This window comes from Phlebotomus argentipes, unplaced genomic scaffold, assembly GCF_947086385.1.
Source record: "Phlebotomus argentipes unplaced genomic scaffold, Phlebotomus argentipes genome assembly contig_42, whole genome shotgun sequence".
NCBI lineage: Eukaryota > Metazoa > Arthropoda > Insecta > Diptera > Psychodidae > Phlebotomus > Phlebotomus argentipes.
Window position 1 is genome coordinate 833,147 of NW_026776171.1, and position 16,739 is coordinate 849,885.

Genomic DNA, 16,739 nt, shown 5'->3' on the forward strand with positions numbered 1-16,739 from the left:
GGAACAATTTTGGAATAAGAAAATCCGTTGAGGGGCTCCGCAACTGAAGACAGCAAAAGACACCATGGAAATTTGATGAAAAATCTCTGTATTGAATTAAGGCGTTACAGAACCGAGCGGAGCATAAATAAGCGAAAAGTGGGTGGCAAAGGGTGTCGCGTGCAGACTCAGCAATCCTCCTTCTTGCAATCCACCACATTGCTGAGTTCCGTGGAGTTTGGTGGGCCCTCGCTGTAGAGGAAGGTGATGGGCCAGAGGCGTGCCGCTGAGAGCTCCTCCAGGCTCTGCAGGTTGCCCGGTCTCGGTGGTTGCTGGTAGATTTCGCCCTTCTTCTTCGGCGGGAGAGTCGATGTCTGGCCAGAGGGCTTGTTGGGGAAGTATCTGTCGCTGCACGTGCGCCACTGATCCAACTTGTCTCCCACATAACACCTGCAAAGGACACTGCATCAGTTCCCTGATCTGTCGGAATGGAGTGAATGTCTCACCATGGATAGTCAAATCCTTGGGAATATCCGCAGGGATGATCCTCCTTGCAGCAATAGTCCCAGGAACCGATTTCTCCACCGTCGATCTCGCAGGAGTAGAAGCCAGTGATGATGTTCTGCTCACACTTGGCTCCCTGTCGGCAGGGCTTCCCGGACACGGTGAAGTGGCGCAGAGTCTCTCCTTCGAGGGCCAAATCCCCAGTAAAATAATGAAATGCGTGAAAGAGACAGAAAGTTGAGAGAGGCAGAGAGAGAGAATGAAGCGACAGGGAATCAGGATGAGGTGAGTGGTATCTCTTAGAAACAGAGATGTGCTGCAAGGTCACAAAGACAAGCTGTAAGAACTGTTCTGTGCAATCCGTGTGCAACAAGGAACTTTACGTTGAAAGACTTGCTCCAGGACGGGAGGAATTCGTGCTGGAGGGAATGTGTTACCCGGTTCGCGGAAGACATCCATCCGGCGATCGTTCCTGTTCCCACTGACCGACGTCACTTTGTCGCGACAGGTGAAGTCGAAGGGATTCCAGGCGAAGAGCCAAAAGTCCCGATCCGTGGTGTGTGAATAGTGCACGTTCAGCTTCAACTCACTCTGATCCAGATCAGACATCTCACAGTTGTACGAAGAGGCTTGCGATCTAGTGAAAAATGTACTTAATTACGCTCTCTTTGTGGTCAATTCTTACATCCTTAACCCACCCATAGCTGAAGGAGTAGCACTTGAAAGGCGTCGTCTCTCGGAAGCGGATGCACTCATTCTTGCACTCCAGTTCAGTCGGAGCTGAAACTACCTTCTTGATCGCCGAGGAGAGTAGCTTGGCAGGAGATCCGTAGCCCAAGTAGCAAACTAAAAGGATTAAAGAGTAATCAGCTCAAGGAATTTTCTGAATATTCAAAAAATCTTACGTTTCTGGTGCTTCTCATCCACAATTGGCTGGAGTTCGCATCCATGGCCATAACTGGCTCTCTCGTAAATATCAAACGAAGGGTCAGTCACCAAATGTCTGTCCTTATCTATGTCCTTGCAGGGCCAGTCCGAGAGTTGGCAGTTATCAATGACAGACTCGTGGCCATGGCCTCTGTATCGGAATGTGAAGGATCTGCAGGTGAATTTGGTGGACTTGATGCACTCCCATTCGCACTCTCCGATGGACTTGACGGTCAGGGAGTCGCGGACAATGGACTTGAAGAAGCGATTTGAGTCGATGGCCTTAAAGAAGCACTCTGAAATTACACATAAACTCTTTTATTACACCTCATCTACATAAGATGAAGCACTAAAACTCACGGGCATTATTCTGCTCTTCCCTAGCCGGTGGCTTTGTGCAGGACTTCATATCATCCGACATGGAATAGATATCGCAATCCCTATCCGGTTCCAGATCTGCATAATAGTCCAGGAGATTGTATGGCCTGTCGCACAGGAAGCAATTCTCACGCGCTCCACCTGAGTAGCGATAACTGTAAGTGTAGCACTTGAACTTGTCCTCGTTCACGCACATCTTCTCGCACTCTCGGACACTGGGCACGGATTGAGCGAGTCTCACCACACCCTTGTGCAGCCTGAATCCCTCACTCGACTTCACACTGCACTCATCGAGTCCAGGACGTCTGGTCCACTGTGTTCCGTAGTCCACTCTCTGCGGGCGATCTTCTGGCCCATAGCGATTTCCCGGATAGCCCCAGATACTGTTATCTTCTGGCTGGGAGTACTTTTGGTTCCCACCTAGTTCGTAGTAATTGAATGGACCTCCTTCCGGGCGTTTGTTATCGTGACCGGATTGAATTCCCCAGTAAGCACTCGAAGTACTCCCACCGTAGCCGCCGCCGTACGAGCTCTGGCCAATTTGGTAGGGAACAAAGGTCGATTGGGGTTTGTATGATCCTCCAGGGCCTCCCGAGGGTTTGTCATCGCGATCGAGGTAGTTGTACGATGGTCGCGGAGGATAGCGATCTCTGTATCTATCCTCAAGATCAGGAGATCCACCATAACTTGGACGAGGTTTATTCAGAGAGGGCCTGGAAGATTGAAGTGTTATTCCTGATCAGAAAATTGGAGGAGTATCAATAGAATCTCACCTGGGACGATAACTATCTGGTCGTGGTTGGTAGAAGGATTCTGGAGGAGGTCTTCCGTAATCCTGTCGGTCGTGGTCGTAGTATCCGGAAGGAGGACCTGAGTATGACGGTCTCTCTGGACGCGATGGCCTAAATTGATCATATCTGTCCACTCCGAAGGGCTTGTAGGACGGATAACTGGGCGGTCTGTAGATGTCCACAGCAGTGGAGACATCATAGCGATTGTAGTCGGAAGTTGGAGGTCTAAAATTGCCTCCGTAGCCACTGTTTTCCGGTTTGTACCGATCCGGCGAGAAGCCTGGATAGCTATCGATCTGAGGCCTGAAAGTTGTCGGTCTGTAGAAGTCCGATGGTCCATAGCCTGAACTTGAAGGCGGAGGTCGATAGGGCTTCAGACCACAATTCACACATCCACTGGGCATTTTGCAACTGGGCGAATTGCTGCGATCTCTCTCGTAGTAATCATAATCCGGGTGGTTGATTAGGTTCTTGTCGCGATGGAAGGGACTCGAGTAGAGATCCATTTCGCCCAGAGGCACTTCGGTCAGTTCACAATTGCCCTGACCGCGTCCTGAGGGATCCAGACGATAGTTGAAGCCTTCGCAGATGAATCTCTTCTCCTCGCCACACTCTCGCTGGCAATCCTCGACCCTTTCGCAAGACAAGGTTCGTCGTACCCAATGAGAAGCCACTCTCTTGCCAGCCAGAACTCTTCTGAAGCATGCTGGAAGTTAAGATAATGAGATGTCATTAATTCCTTCAGTCATGAGATCGATTAGGGACAACCTTTGGCATCCTCTACAATAATAATAGTGCTTTCGTGGGGGAAACCGGGGAAACTGCAGTGAGTCTGAACAGCACAGATAGTGACAATGATAAGAATTCTCAGGGTTGTCACCATTTTTCCTTCACTGAGTTGCACATTTCTAACAAAAATCACTACATTCCCGCCGTGGGATGCGAGAAACACTCGAGAGAATTCCCTTCACTCAATTGTGTGTGTTCTTATCTCTATCACTTAACTTAACTAAGAATTCTGGGATTTTCCCTCCTTTCAGTGAGACTTTTCCTATCTTTTTCTCTCTCTGGACTTTTTCACTCGATCACACTTGGACCACAATTGAAGTGGAATCCACGCGATGCAGTGTCTTTTATAGATTTTCGGCGGGAAACTCACATACTTTTCCCCTGAGACAACAAGTGGGGAAGCCACATGAATGAATTTACCTTCACTGTTTTTTTCTTTTGCCCAGTGCACAAGAAATACTCGCACGAGAGGCGGAAAACCTCCCACAATTGACACTCATCACCTACCATTGTTCTTATTCTTGTGTGGGGGATTTATTCCTCGATCCTGAGAGGGAGATTAAGTGCGGATTTAAAATTTGAAAGTATGGAAATATTCAAGATCAAAAAATTTATGCTCAGGAAGAACTTTCAAAAACTTCGTACAGATCATTAAAATCTCATTTCGTATGGATAAAATATGCTCAGAATAAAGAGAGACACTTTACATACATATTGATATAGTCGTGAGGAAATGGACATCCTCCACTAGGCAGAAGGTTGGATCTGGAACACATCCGATTTTCTCGATTCCTCATCTCGCTCACACCCACATTTTCCTTCCTACTTCACGCAAAAGTGACCGACGAGTTGATGAAATTTGTGTGTTTGGTTGCCAGCACAAATCAATCAAAATGCATCTTATGCAAAATACCATTAATGTTTGTTTGTTTGTTAATTTCCACCCTCCCCACCCATCGCACACACGAGGGAAAACCTCGTTCCACTCTTTGATTCCTCCGTGCTGTTGTCTTCATCGGAAATATCCGTTCAATGCAGTTTTGTTCTCAATGGAAAGATCATCCAATGGTGAACGAAGATTAAACATGCATTGTGAGATGTGCAATCGATATTGAAGACACATTTTGTATGAAGATGCAAAAGGGCCCCTCTTTGGGCCTTATCTTGATGCGTCTCTCCAGTTATTGTGTAAGTCTTTGGGTAGTGTTTTTTTTCGCGCATGCAAGTTTAAGAAGTTTCCACACCCGCACAACTTCTACGCCACGCGGGAGATTCATGCGCCGGGAGACAAGAGGGAGGAGAAAAGAAATTCCTTCGCACAAGATGAAATGAAAAATTGATGTGTGCTCTCGCTTTCATGTTCATCAGCAATTTTTGCTCTTTTTCGCATTGTTGCAAAATTCCCAGACTCACATTTGCCCATTATTAGTTAACAATATTATCTCATAATAGGTAATATTATCATCATTACATCAAATTCTACACGCGGCCTTGCTGATGGTTTGTCTTCTGTCTTTTGCCTATAATTGCCGATCCGATTGAGTTGCTGTGCTTATTTTTCCATAGCACAAATTTCTCTAAATCCTTGCCACGTTGTTGAATGATTGTTTTGATGATTCAATTCAGAGAAGCCCCAGTGATTTATTGAAGAGGAGTCGAGGACCCTCGTTCAACACCAAATTCACCCTTGAGCCTCTCAATGACGATAATCACCAAGTAGTTCAGCATACTAAACAATGATCCCAAAGTGTCGGGGAAATTAATTCAGCGGCAATTAAAATAAAATTCAAATGCTCTCGACGGCAAATGAGTATCGCGGAGGTGCGCGATGGCAATGAAAACAGCGCGCGCCATCGAGAGCCCCTTTCATGTTGCTCTCTGTGCATGGCATCTGCTGCCCAGACTCATTTGCATCCGTATTGAGTTGGAAACAAAAATCACAGCTCCCAATGGGCAGCCTAAAACACGCGCTATGCTAATTACTCCACTGATATTCACACAGTCGCGCACAGCGCAACTGGAAAAGATCACACAAACGACCCAAAGTTTTCATGTTCACGCTCTGATGATCCCGAAACGAAAAGCTTCCCGCGCGATCTTCCATCTCTTGCGCACAACCAAGTGAGTCATATGTGCAAAAATACACTGCACACGTTGACTTTTCATCTCCATTGTGATGGCGAGGATCATTACATTTGTCGCGCGAAAATGAGCTTTATGGCAAGCTCGCGTTCATTCATGATCTCGCCAATTAATTTGGCGGTTAACGACACTCAAAAATCACTTCTTTTTCCGACGTTTTTGTCAATGAACGTGAGCACATGGCGTGCAGAATATGGTAAAGAGTGTTGATGACTCTTCTTCAACATCGCGGCATTTGGCAAAAGTGCCAAAATGCGAGGAGAGTTGAATAAAACTTGCCAGGAGAGCAGGAAGGGTTAGCGGATTCTTTCCGCAATTTGCATCAGCGAATAAATTCTCTTCTTCACGATCGACTTGGTGCGTGACACTGTGGTAAATGGTAATTATGTAATCCATCAAGTCAGAACATTTAATGTGAATTTTTGCACGGCAATATTGTAAACGAAGCATTACGAGAGAGAGATTTGCATGAATTGTTTTTGGGGAGAAAAAAAAACACATTTCTTAAATACAAATTATGGTCTTGATCTTGGATTTTGACTCCAAGAAATGATGAATTGCCGTGAGATCTGTCTAAACAATGTCTGAGATTCTTTTGCAATATAATAAAAATAAGAGTCTCAATGAACTTCAACTCACGTGCTTCCGGTCTCGGGCGATATCCTGATCCTCCACTCGGCGGCCCATAAGATCCTCCTCCGGATGGCGGCTTGTCTGCTTGTCCGTGAAGATGTCCCGGCAAGGATAGAAGCGCATTAGCAAAAGTGCTCGCAAAGTCAGGTGTTTGGGGCAAATTAACTTTAATGCCTCCTCTAATTGTCGGTGATTTGTTGTGAGTTCTCTTTAATGATCTCACGCAGCAATAAAATGAGGCAAAAGTCTCAATAGTGGCAAAAAAAGCCAGGCATTGGCTAATGAAATTGTGCCATCATTCCAGCATCGGATGGAAACAATACAGATGACATTGAATTAAATATCGCGCGCCACGGAAAGCGCACCGCAGTGAGGAGAATTATATTACGTGATCAGAGACAAAAGGGCCCGAAATTAATTCGCAATGCAGACACGCCAGTGAATTGTTGCCAAATTGAGAGTGAATGTGGGTGAGAAATTGAGAGTTTCGTGCAACTTCCAGGAACTCACATTTGTCGTTCTTCATCGGCTTCTCATATGTGTTCGACGGATTTCCATATGGATCCGACGGGCGTGTGTCGCTGCCTGTCGGAAGTTCGGTCACTTGATATCCACTTCCAGCTCCTCCGGTGACGCGATCCGGCTGACCGGAGCCGTATCCGGTCTCCCGATCGCCAGCCATGGAGCCAGTTTCGGGCCGAGGGCGATACTTATCGCGATTGTCCAGTGGCCCCAAGGGCCTGATCTTGTGGGGTGCATTTGGGTGCGATGGTCGTTGAGTGATGGCTGTTAAAGTGTGATTCAGTGGGTGGTGAGGGTGAGCAGTGACCTAATTGCATAGTGTATTTACCTGGATATCCTCCATTGGGGTCTGTGGGATATCTTCCTGGTGGCGAGGAAGCGTAGTCTGGTCCGTAGGGTCTGTTATTTGACGGATATTGCGATCCTCCAGGATAGGAGGGATTCGGCCTGTTGGGTCGGTTGGGATAACCTTCTGTGGGCGGATAGGGAGTCTCTGGATATCGATTGGTAGTCTGACTGCCATAAGTCGTGTCTCCAGTTCCGCCAGTTCCCCCAGTCGTGGCCAGAGAGCTTCCCGTGGTGTCCGTGGTTGTGTAGATAGGAGTTGATGGTGGCCGGGTGTTGTCCGTTGAGTCCACAGACGTGAAAGGAGGTCCTCCAGGTCTGGCGGGAGAGGATGAGGGCGGAAACTGTGCTCCCGGACCCGATGTTGGACGATCAGTGCCCCCGGGAAGATTCCCCGGGAAGGGAAGTTGACTCGTTGATCCCTGTGGTGGCAGGCAATTCTCCTTCCTGGCGTACATGTCGAAGTCAGGATCGAAGATCGTGCCCACCGGCCTGGACTTGCTCGCATCTATCCTCTGGGAAGACAATTGGCACGTGCCATTTCCTCTCGGATGGATTCTGCAAGAGTCGCACATCAATCATTTCAGAGTGGAAATGGATGTTATTGCGCAAAGAGAGTTAATAAAAGTGCATGAAAATTCAATTGAGCACGCTTTTATGAATGGAGAGGAGAGAATCCATTAAGATAGCGATCACTCGCGCCGGAGATCAATCAATCACAACACTGGCAGACCTTACCCGAATGCAAACGTCTGGCATTTGGGGCCTTCGCGGGCGCACAGCTCCTCGCATGTCCGCAGGAGGTTCGTGTCGGTGTTCCTGAAGGTGCTGCCGAAGGGCATCATCGCCCCCAGGGCGATCCTCTCGAAGCAATCTGCAAAAGAGGATGCCGTGAATCCGAGTGTGACAAGGCGGGTCTCTCCTTGGTGTTGCGCAAGACAGTGCGCGCGATTGTCTTGCGCCCAGACAGGGCGGATATTTGCAATTAAGTTGCATTTGGCGAAGAGGGTGTGCTGCGCAGCCAGATCGGCGCTGGCCATTGCAAACTTACCATTTTGTGCAGACACTAGGCGATTATCTATCTGGATGGCAGTGGCAAATGTGGCACAGAGACACAGGCACCCAACGATTGATGGAATGTGCTTCCACCTCATCTCTCTCTTCTGGGGCACACAACTCACAAGGATATAATCTCAATCACCGCGCAGCAGCTTCACTGACGACTCTCCTCAGTGAATCTGCAAGCGAAATTGGCACGTCAAGTGTCCAAATGGAGATCAAATGTCTTCTTCACTCACGCAAAATCTCCCCAGAATGAGGAAAAATTTTTCATTAAATGCCTCTTCACCGTTACTCCTGTGTTGCTGTTTTTTTGCTTTCCACCTGTCTCAATCTCACATTTGAGACAAGAGGCTGAGACGGTTGTAAAAAAGTCTCGATGGAGAGCAGAAAAAAATTCGTGCTCTTGGGTACTGTTTTTTGCACTCACACACAACACTGAAGAGGAGCTTCTGCTGTTAATTCCAAGCCACACACTTGATCTTCTTCCTCTTGTTCTCGCTGGGCTACCTTCGTTGATGCGACCTCTTTGCAGGCCAACAAAAAAGCGCAAGATGGGCAAAAAAAATTAATTATACAGTCGCGAAATATTTCGATGATGAAGATGATAGAAAAATTGTGTTGAGACAAAAAAGATTATTGTTTTTTCTCATGCCGGATTTAATAAAGACACACACAGAGAGTGGGGGGAGGGGACAAGGAGAAAAATCATGATGATTTCACCTTTCAATTATTTGATCATTTCCTCATTTATGCTCCTCAAGTTTGTTTTCTGACGATCACGAGAATGATCTTCACACAGTTGTAGGGAGTTTCAGAGCTCTTAATTGGAGGTGAGCGGGCTGACAAGTTCACAAATGGGTGAATTTTGAACTGGGTTTCGTGTTTAGAGAACAAACAGAACCTGAATTACGGAGTTATTCAATTGGAACTTGTGTAGTTAATGAGCTTATCCTCAAATTGTTACTTATTCGCCCTCTAGAACGCGTGAGTTCTTTTTCTCATGAGTGATTCTCTAAAGTCTCAAATGCAATGATAATAATTGGATGGGAGTTTCATAGTGAAACAGAGAATTTATCCAAAAATCCTCCACACTTGAGCACAAATACACACTTTCTTCGTTGAAGATCATCCAATTGAGAGCACAAAATCACGAATAAATTCACCAAAAATCTCCCCTCAGGGAATTCACATCACATTATCGTCCTTTCTAATTGTCCTCAATGCACAAATATTCGCAGGGATTCATTAAATAAGACTGGCAGTTGTTAATAAGGTGTGATGATCGCACACGATCGCAGAGATTCCGAGGATTGCGTGTTGACGCGTCGGAGTGACGAAAACGACTGAATTACATTGATTGTGTCTAAACTATTTTATTATATTTTTACTACGAGCGTCGCGTAGTACAAACAGCAATTTATTCATGAAGTGCTTCCACTTTTGTTATTTTATTTTATTCTCCTCTCGCGCTGCAAAATTACACTTTGTTCGAGTGTGAGAGAAACACCTGTACTAAATGATTGCTATTTTGTGATCCTCTCCTGTTCTTGCGCGCCTGGCAAAGAGTGATCTCACTTGCTCTCTCGCATGCGGCGTACGCGATATCTCAAGAGTGGCCAGAAGATTCAGGGACTTGAGTGTGCAAATTTTGGCAGAGGAAATGATTCTCAATTCTTCTTCACAATGAGAAATTTATTCAGAACCTTTGTCATGTGAGATTTGACTGACGTGAAAATGAGTATTTATCTTCTTAAGTCCAGGGAACTTTTAATTATTCCCAGGAGTTAACAATCCGCCCAAAGAGAAGCGTCCAAAAATCATTATCTCGCCCTCGGGATCTCACTTTGGCGCGGGCAATTTTCGCGGGTTTCGCGCGTGAGAAACCCTTCAAGTGGAAACTTTTAATCATCTCTCAGATTTCTACCCAGAACTTCTTCTGAGAATGTCGATCTCGCGAACACACAATCAAACAAAATGCGGGGCATGCAAAGAGAGCTAGAGCAGAATGACCACCGCATTGATGATCAAATATGCAAAGCAGGAGAATCGCGCACGAGAGAGACACATTCTGCAATCCAAATGCTCAGCCAGTGGAAAGATCATTAGCAATTGAAATGTGGGCCAATCGCGCGCGAATGATGCTGATGGAAGTGTTTTTGGGTGAGAAAGAGCTCCACGAAGGGCATTCCAGATGACAAACCGATAAACTGTGTTTGCACTTCCATGTGTGGGGCACAAAAAGATCGCGCCATTGGATTTGTGCGCCGAAAATGTTCTGCTGATGTGCGCCGCCTCACAAAAGGCACCCCCAAGAAGGCCAAATTTAATGACTCTTCACTTGAACAATGGCAAATTTATTCTGTCTTTTGCTCACTTTTCGTGGGTGTTTTATATTGGTTTATAGGACTGTTGTTTTGGACATTGAATTGGAGCCCGGGAAATTATCAAGCATCCACAAATTGCGTGAATTTTCATTGAAATCTCCATTAAATGGGCTGAAAATGACGAGGAAGAGTGTAACGAATAATAGTACAATAACCGTTTAATTTAATTTAAATTAAATTATCAAATTTAATCAGCATCAAAATAATGGTTGAAATGCTTTATGAGAGAATTAAAGGATCGCGCGAGACAATTTCAAAGGCTCAATTGATAATCTGCAAATTCAATTTCCTCACCTTCTCTGTAAAAGTATTCACGCGAAAGCTCTCTTGATGAAATGAGATTTTCATAAATCTTTCACTTCTTGAAGATAAAATTTATGCTTCTTTGTTGCTTGAAAAATTCATTTCTTCTCCCAGTCCAAACGGTGGCTTTGTTCTGAGTCGTGTGTGAGAAGAACACATTAAAATTGCAATAAATCGACAGAGTATCGCAAATCTAGAGAGCTTTATGACACCTTCTTCCTCTGCACGCGAAGACACTGTCCGCGTAAGGCGAGAGAAAGAGGGCTCCGTGGAGCGTGATATCCTTCCCGGAAGCTCCTGCAAAGTGAATTTTGTGTGAGTGAACTTCTTGGGAGGGTTTTCAGCCTGTTTGTGGCGCACCAGTTGAGAGAGGAAACTCCGTTGTTTCGCACTGCCATCGACTTCCTGTGTCGTGTCAATGACACTCTTTTTCTGCAAAATTCAATTTCGGTGAAAAATTCACATGACTTTTCGCTCTTTTGCGGACAAAGAACTGAAGATGTTTTGGCTGTTGTTAGAATCTCTCTCTCGCACATCCCAAAGTGAGTTGAGTTCCACTCGACTGACTGTGCAACTTGTCTTGAGGGAATCTTCATGTTGACTTTAGCTAGATTACAGACATCAGCGCATTTTTTTTTCGTCACTTTTTGTATATATTTAATAATGTATTAATTAGTATAATAGATTCTGTACACTTTCAATAAAAATTTTCTTTTTCATCAACATATTAATTCAATTTAAAAAAGAAAAACAAAAGAAAAGATCATCTCTGCTTTTTTCCTATTTATTTTTCACTTTTCTCCTTGCTTTCTTTCCTCTTTTTTTCATAAATCTTTACTTCTAGTTAATTAGATTTGTGTTTATTACTTTTTGTAGGTTTTATTTTCTTCTGTGTTTGTGTGTGTGTGTTTGTTTCACCCACCCTTCGTGTCTAACTGCTGCTCCTTGTTATGTTGCCTAATTCAAAAATTGTCGTTTTCCTCTATTTTCATCATCTTTATTAATTTTTATTATTTAAAAAGAATAAAAAGAAGAAAACTATATAAGAGTTATTACAATTATATGAATTTATTATAGGTACATGATAATTTACTTTAAATTTCATCTTCCATTTAATATTCATTTGTGTTTTTCTTCTCTTTTCATTTAAATATGCTTTCATCTTTTATTTTCTCTATCTTTATGAGAAATTCTTATATACTGAAGGATTTTCTTATTTTTTGTGATTTGTATGTCTGTGTTTTTTTTTCTTTAATAGTCAGAGAAGGAAACAACAAAGTTAAATCTTTACATCTCATCTGCTTTATTAAAGTAATAATTAATATTCTCTGCTCTCATTTTTTTTTATACTTCAAACTCCCTAAAAAATATCCATCCTTACACATTATTGATGCTTTGCATTTAATAAAATGTGATTTTTTTTAAACAATTATGCTTCAACAAAATTCTATTAGAAAAGAATTTTCTTCTAAAAATTAAATTGTTTAGAGTCGAAATTTTTCACATTATACTTTTTCCCATTTTTTTCATTCTCTTATGTACACAAAAAAAAGTATGTACAAGGTTACAATAAAAAAAGAAACTTCTCATGCCCATTAACACTAAAAACGCCCCATTCGGATCGTCTTCATCATCATCTTTAAATCTCTTACAATTTCACAGTGATTCCATCCGTTTACTTAGCAAATTTTGTTGTTTAGACGGTGTAACAAAAAAAGAAAAATTGACAACTAAGAAGAGTGGAAATACACGAACATTTCAAAAGACACTCGCTCGAAGCCTGAACGCGTCTTTAAAGTCGCGCACGATCAAACTTTAATACCCTTTTACCCGAATAACCCTATAAAATGAATTAATTTAAATTCTCCACTGTCATCCATAAGAATAAATCATAAATTAGGGATAATTAATCACTTAATTCCTACACTTTTTTTTATACGTTCATCATCTCAAAATATGAATAATTTCGACTTTTTGTGTGTGTGTTTTTTCATTTTCTTTTACCTTTTGCAGAATATAATTAATAAAACTTCCTATATTTCTCCATCCTTTGTTTCTATGTTCTATGAACAAACTAAAAAATTATTAAATAATTCCTACTTTACACACTGCCTCAACTTTCATGTTGAACAAGAAGGAAAAGAAAACTTCGTAAATGCCTAAATTTATGAAAAGATTTTTCGCCGTTTTTTCTTCTTTTTCTCTGGTCGAGTAGATTCTTTGTGCATAAAATAGTCTATTAGTTTTTCTTTCATCTATTTTATATACCATCAAAATTGTGAAACGCACAACAAAAGGGGAAAAAAGTCATTTCAACGAAATTCAATGACGAAAAATTAAATATGTAAACATTAAATTCTTTTTCTATGTATTAGTTTTTAAAACCTTGTAGTTTATCGAAATTTTTTTTTACGGATTGAAATTGAACTTTTTCTTCGTGTTGATTAAATGTGTAATTTTTTTTTCTTCTTTAATGTCTTTCAGTGAAGTTTTTTTTCTCTTTATTTAAATGCAAACTCTGTCGAGATTAATTTGTCAATGAAGCCATCGTCGCCCCAAACCGCCCCCGAAATCTCCTCAAAATTCCCTCCCCTTTCGCCATCTACACATAATCCCTCGTATATATATATATTTTTACAATGGAAAGTTGTCGTTTTTTCATGTCTGATAAAATTTGTTTTTTTTTTTTGAAAATGATCTCGTCTCATTGTATCTTTTCCTTTTTTTGTTGTAAAAGTGTTGTATATTTTTTTACGCAATATTTTTTTTTTAATAATCTTTTTACCATGTTTTCTCATGTTAAAGTTTATGCACTTAAGACTACTCTCAGAAAAAAATTGTATCTAATGTCAATCTTTTAGTTTTTAGCAAATTTTCATCTATTTCTCTCATCTTTTTTTCTTTTTTTACTCTTTTCCTTCTCATCACTCACGCTCTTCTCTCGCCTTTCACGCTATATTTTTTTTACTTTGTTGTATTCAGTGAAATATAATTTTTTTTAAAAGGGTTTCATTTATGTTTAACAAGTTTTTTTTTCTTCTTTTTTCACTTTTTTCTCTCTTTCTCTCTCACTATTGTATATATAATAATAGTTAATAATAATTACTAATATAATTCTTTATGTTTAATATTAAATTATTCAGATTTACTTTTAGTATATATTTTATGTCATTAATATATATTAAATCTTCTTTTTTTCATCATTAATCTTGTATTTAAGGCAATTAATTCATACATGTATTTTTCTTCATTTTTTTTATTATAGAAGCACCCATACATTTATAAGTTTCTCTCTCTCTTAAAATTTTTTTTTACTGTGTTTTCTCATCCTTCATTACTAGATGTTTGAAAATGTGATTTTTCTACTATATTTTCTCGATGATTTTATGAACCATCGTGATCAAGAGTTGTAGAACCAAACCAAACGAAAAAGGGGATGCTAAACCAATTGGTGAAATATTTATGATTTTATCTTAAGTGTGAGTCTGCAATTTTTTTAGAGCTTGAGAAAAACAATCGATGAAGTGTTATATTTTCCTTTTAACATTTGCTACTTTGAAAAATGCCTATTTCACATTTTTTATTATTATTATTACTCTTTTTCTAGTAATGTTTTGTTTTTTTTTTTAGTACGTATAGAAGATTGTTTTTCGTCTTGCTTAAATCTCTGGTTTTTGTCTATTTGCTTGACTATTTTCTTCTTTTTTCCTATTTCTTTAATCGTATATGTTCTCATGTCTTTCCGTTCATTTTTTTTCTTCTATTTTTATTCTTAATGAAGATGCAAAATAAAGAGTCAATACAAATTCTAATCTTGAGGAAAAATACACAAGACAATAAAAAAAAAACATTTCAACAAATAAACATTTTTTACAGCTATTTTCACACTTCTCCACTTTCGCGCGCCGCTCATCATTTTGTATTCTTTTAAACATATCACAAAATTTTCTCCTCGTTACATTATTTCTTCATGCATTCTTCTATGCTTCTGTTTGCTCTCTATTGCCGCAAAAATTTTGCAATAAAGTGGAAAAAGAAGATATCAAATGAAAAAAGCAAGTATTGAAGGAAATCAAGAAGAATAATTTTTTGTCAAACACAATCTTCAGAAATCGAATTGGTTTTTTGTGTGATATTATTTTTTATGTAGTAAAAAGTCTCATTACTTCTCAATAAAATCTTATATATCTCATCTTCAATGCTTTAACAGTAGGTTTCTTTTTCTTTCTTTGTAAATCTATTTTTTCTTTTTCTGTGTTATATAAATATTAGATTGCATTTTATACGTCAAAGAGATTGAAGATGTCTTCAAACTGTTCTTGATAATGTTTCACAGAGAAAATCAACCAAAAACGTCTTCATGACATTACTTTTTATGTAAATACATTATTGATCTGCAAGTTATTTCTAATTTTTCATTTGGTATCTCTTCTATTTTTATTGAATTGCTATTTTTTCCATCATCTTTGTCAGTATTTTGTGTGTGTGTGTCAAATTGTCTCTCAAAAGTATAATAAAAGTTATAATAAATCCCTCCAAAAGTGAACTCTAATAAATATGCATTTTCACTGGATATTTATAATGCTATTCTTTTTGCGAACAAATTACTGGGTTTAATCTGTAAAAGGGAAGATTTTGGTTCGTTTTTTGTTTTTTTTTTGTTCGAGAGAAGAGGAAGATAACAGATTGTGTTGATAAAATTTACGTATCTTTACAAAAAATCATAGTGCTGTAGAAAAGAGTTAGTTCTTGGTTTTTTTTACGTCACGGGGAAACTACACTTATTAGAAACAAACAAAAACATTAACTTCTACGAAATAATAACAACAAGAACAGAACTATAATTAATATAGTTTACATTTAAATTCATATACACCAATATAATTATTTAATGCAAGAAATTTGAGTAACGTTAACTAAATGACATGTTATACAAAGAAAAGACCAAAAAAAAGAGGACAAAGAAGTACTTAAAAAAAAATCGACTTTTCACCCAAAAATTTCCAGTGATTTCCATTATTGAATTTTTTTCTTCTTCAAGTAAATTAGTTAATATAAATATTAGAAATTATGTGCATATTTTTACATTTTTTTTCATTACTCTTAATTTAATTGCATTTCCTATACTTTCTTCTTCTCACTGTGTTGCTCTTTTATTCTCTCAATTTCAAACCCTCCTCCTGATTGTGGGACTTCTTGTCTTTCCTTTCCTTGTTGCTGTTCTTCACGTTTTTTCTCTTTTCTCAATATTTTCATCTGGACATTTAGCAAATATTAAGTAAATAAAAGAATACAAAAAATGCATCAATACGCAATTACATCGAAATATACTGGAGTAAAAAAATATAGTGACTTAAAAAACCATAATAAAAATGAACACACAAGTTTCGATCAAACGAAGGCAGTTCAGAGTTTCTTCAGAATCTTCTCGCGCGCGCGAGCTGGAGAAAGTCAAAGGGTGACTCCCAAGTTGTGAGGAGGAGGGTGAAAAGGCAGAGAATGGACAAATAATAAATAAGTTACAAACATCTTGAGGGATAGAAAATTAATTGAAGACATTTCACACACAGTTTCTCATCTTGCTGAAGTTAATTATCACTTTTCTTCGCCATTTTTTCTCTCTCTTGCTCTCATTTGTCTGTTTAATAGTAAATGTTACTCTTTTCTGCCCCTAACCATCTGACGCCGCGTGCCTCTAACAGAATTCTCCCCCTTGAACACTACGCAATGTCTCAGATGTATTCAATTTCTGCCTCTTGTATGATGAGAACCACGGCGGCACTGCTGTCGTCGCTATGTTATGTGAGATCTTGGGGTGAATCGATGGAGAAGAGCTCCTTGTACAGTGCAGGAAACACATAGTGTGGATGATCCTGTTTGAATTTGCTCAGTGCTTCCATGTGCATCAGGGAGAGTTCCCTATTAAGAAGGCAGAGAAAAAAAGGTCAGAATGGCACACATTAATAGCCACTTCACGTTG

General features: G+C 40.2%; 2 protein-coding genes across 5 annotated transcripts in view; both read right to left on the reverse strand.

The window, feature by feature from the left end:
* Window positions 1–92: 92 nt before the first annotated feature.
* LOC132257255 (uncharacterized) lies at window positions 93–8,567 on the reverse strand. Its single transcript, XM_059754094.1, has 12 exons — window positions 8,309–8,567; window positions 8,062–8,248; window positions 7,749–7,884; window positions 6,994–7,568; window positions 6,150–6,224; window positions 2,562–3,285; window positions 1,771–2,501; window positions 1,389–1,706; window positions 1,182–1,329; window positions 921–1,120; window positions 486–666; window positions 93–429 (listed from the first exon to the last, which is right to left on the reverse strand). The coding sequence occupies exons 2-12, from the start codon at window positions 8,162–8,164 to the stop codon at window positions 168–170; spliced, it is 3,453 nt and encodes a 1,150-aa protein (XP_059610077.1). The 5' UTR covers window positions 8,165–8,248; window positions 8,309–8,567; the 3' UTR covers window positions 93–167.
* Window positions 8,568–13,428: 4,861 nt separating this feature from the next.
* Window positions 13,429–16,739, reverse strand: part of LOC132257293 (probable nuclear hormone receptor HR3) — a 59,065-nt gene continuing 55,754 nt past the window's right edge. For all 4 annotated transcript variants that reach the window (XM_059754147.1, XM_059754146.1, XM_059754145.1 and 1 more), the window contains one exon: window positions 13,429–16,678. In XM_059754147.1, the coding sequence (XP_059610130.1) occupies window positions 16,558–16,678 (121 nt within the window). In that variant the 3' untranslated portion in view covers window positions 13,429–16,557. The remainder of the gene's footprint in view (window positions 16,679–16,739) is intronic.

Bases quoted from the DNA above. Each gene is read 5' to 3' on its own strand.
- LOC132257255 (XM_059754094.1), bottom strand. From the start codon at position 8,164: ATGAGGTGGAAGCACATTCCATCAATCGTTGGGTGCCTGTGTCTCTGT. The intron at 1,707-1,770 runs GTGAGTTTTAGT...GTGTAATTTCAG, and splicing joins GGAAGAGCAGAATAATGCCC to AGTGCTTCTTTAAGGCCATC. The intron at 430-485 runs GTGAGACATTCA...TGTCCTTTGCAG, and splicing joins CAAGGATTTGACTATCCATG to GTGTTATGTGGGAGACAAGT.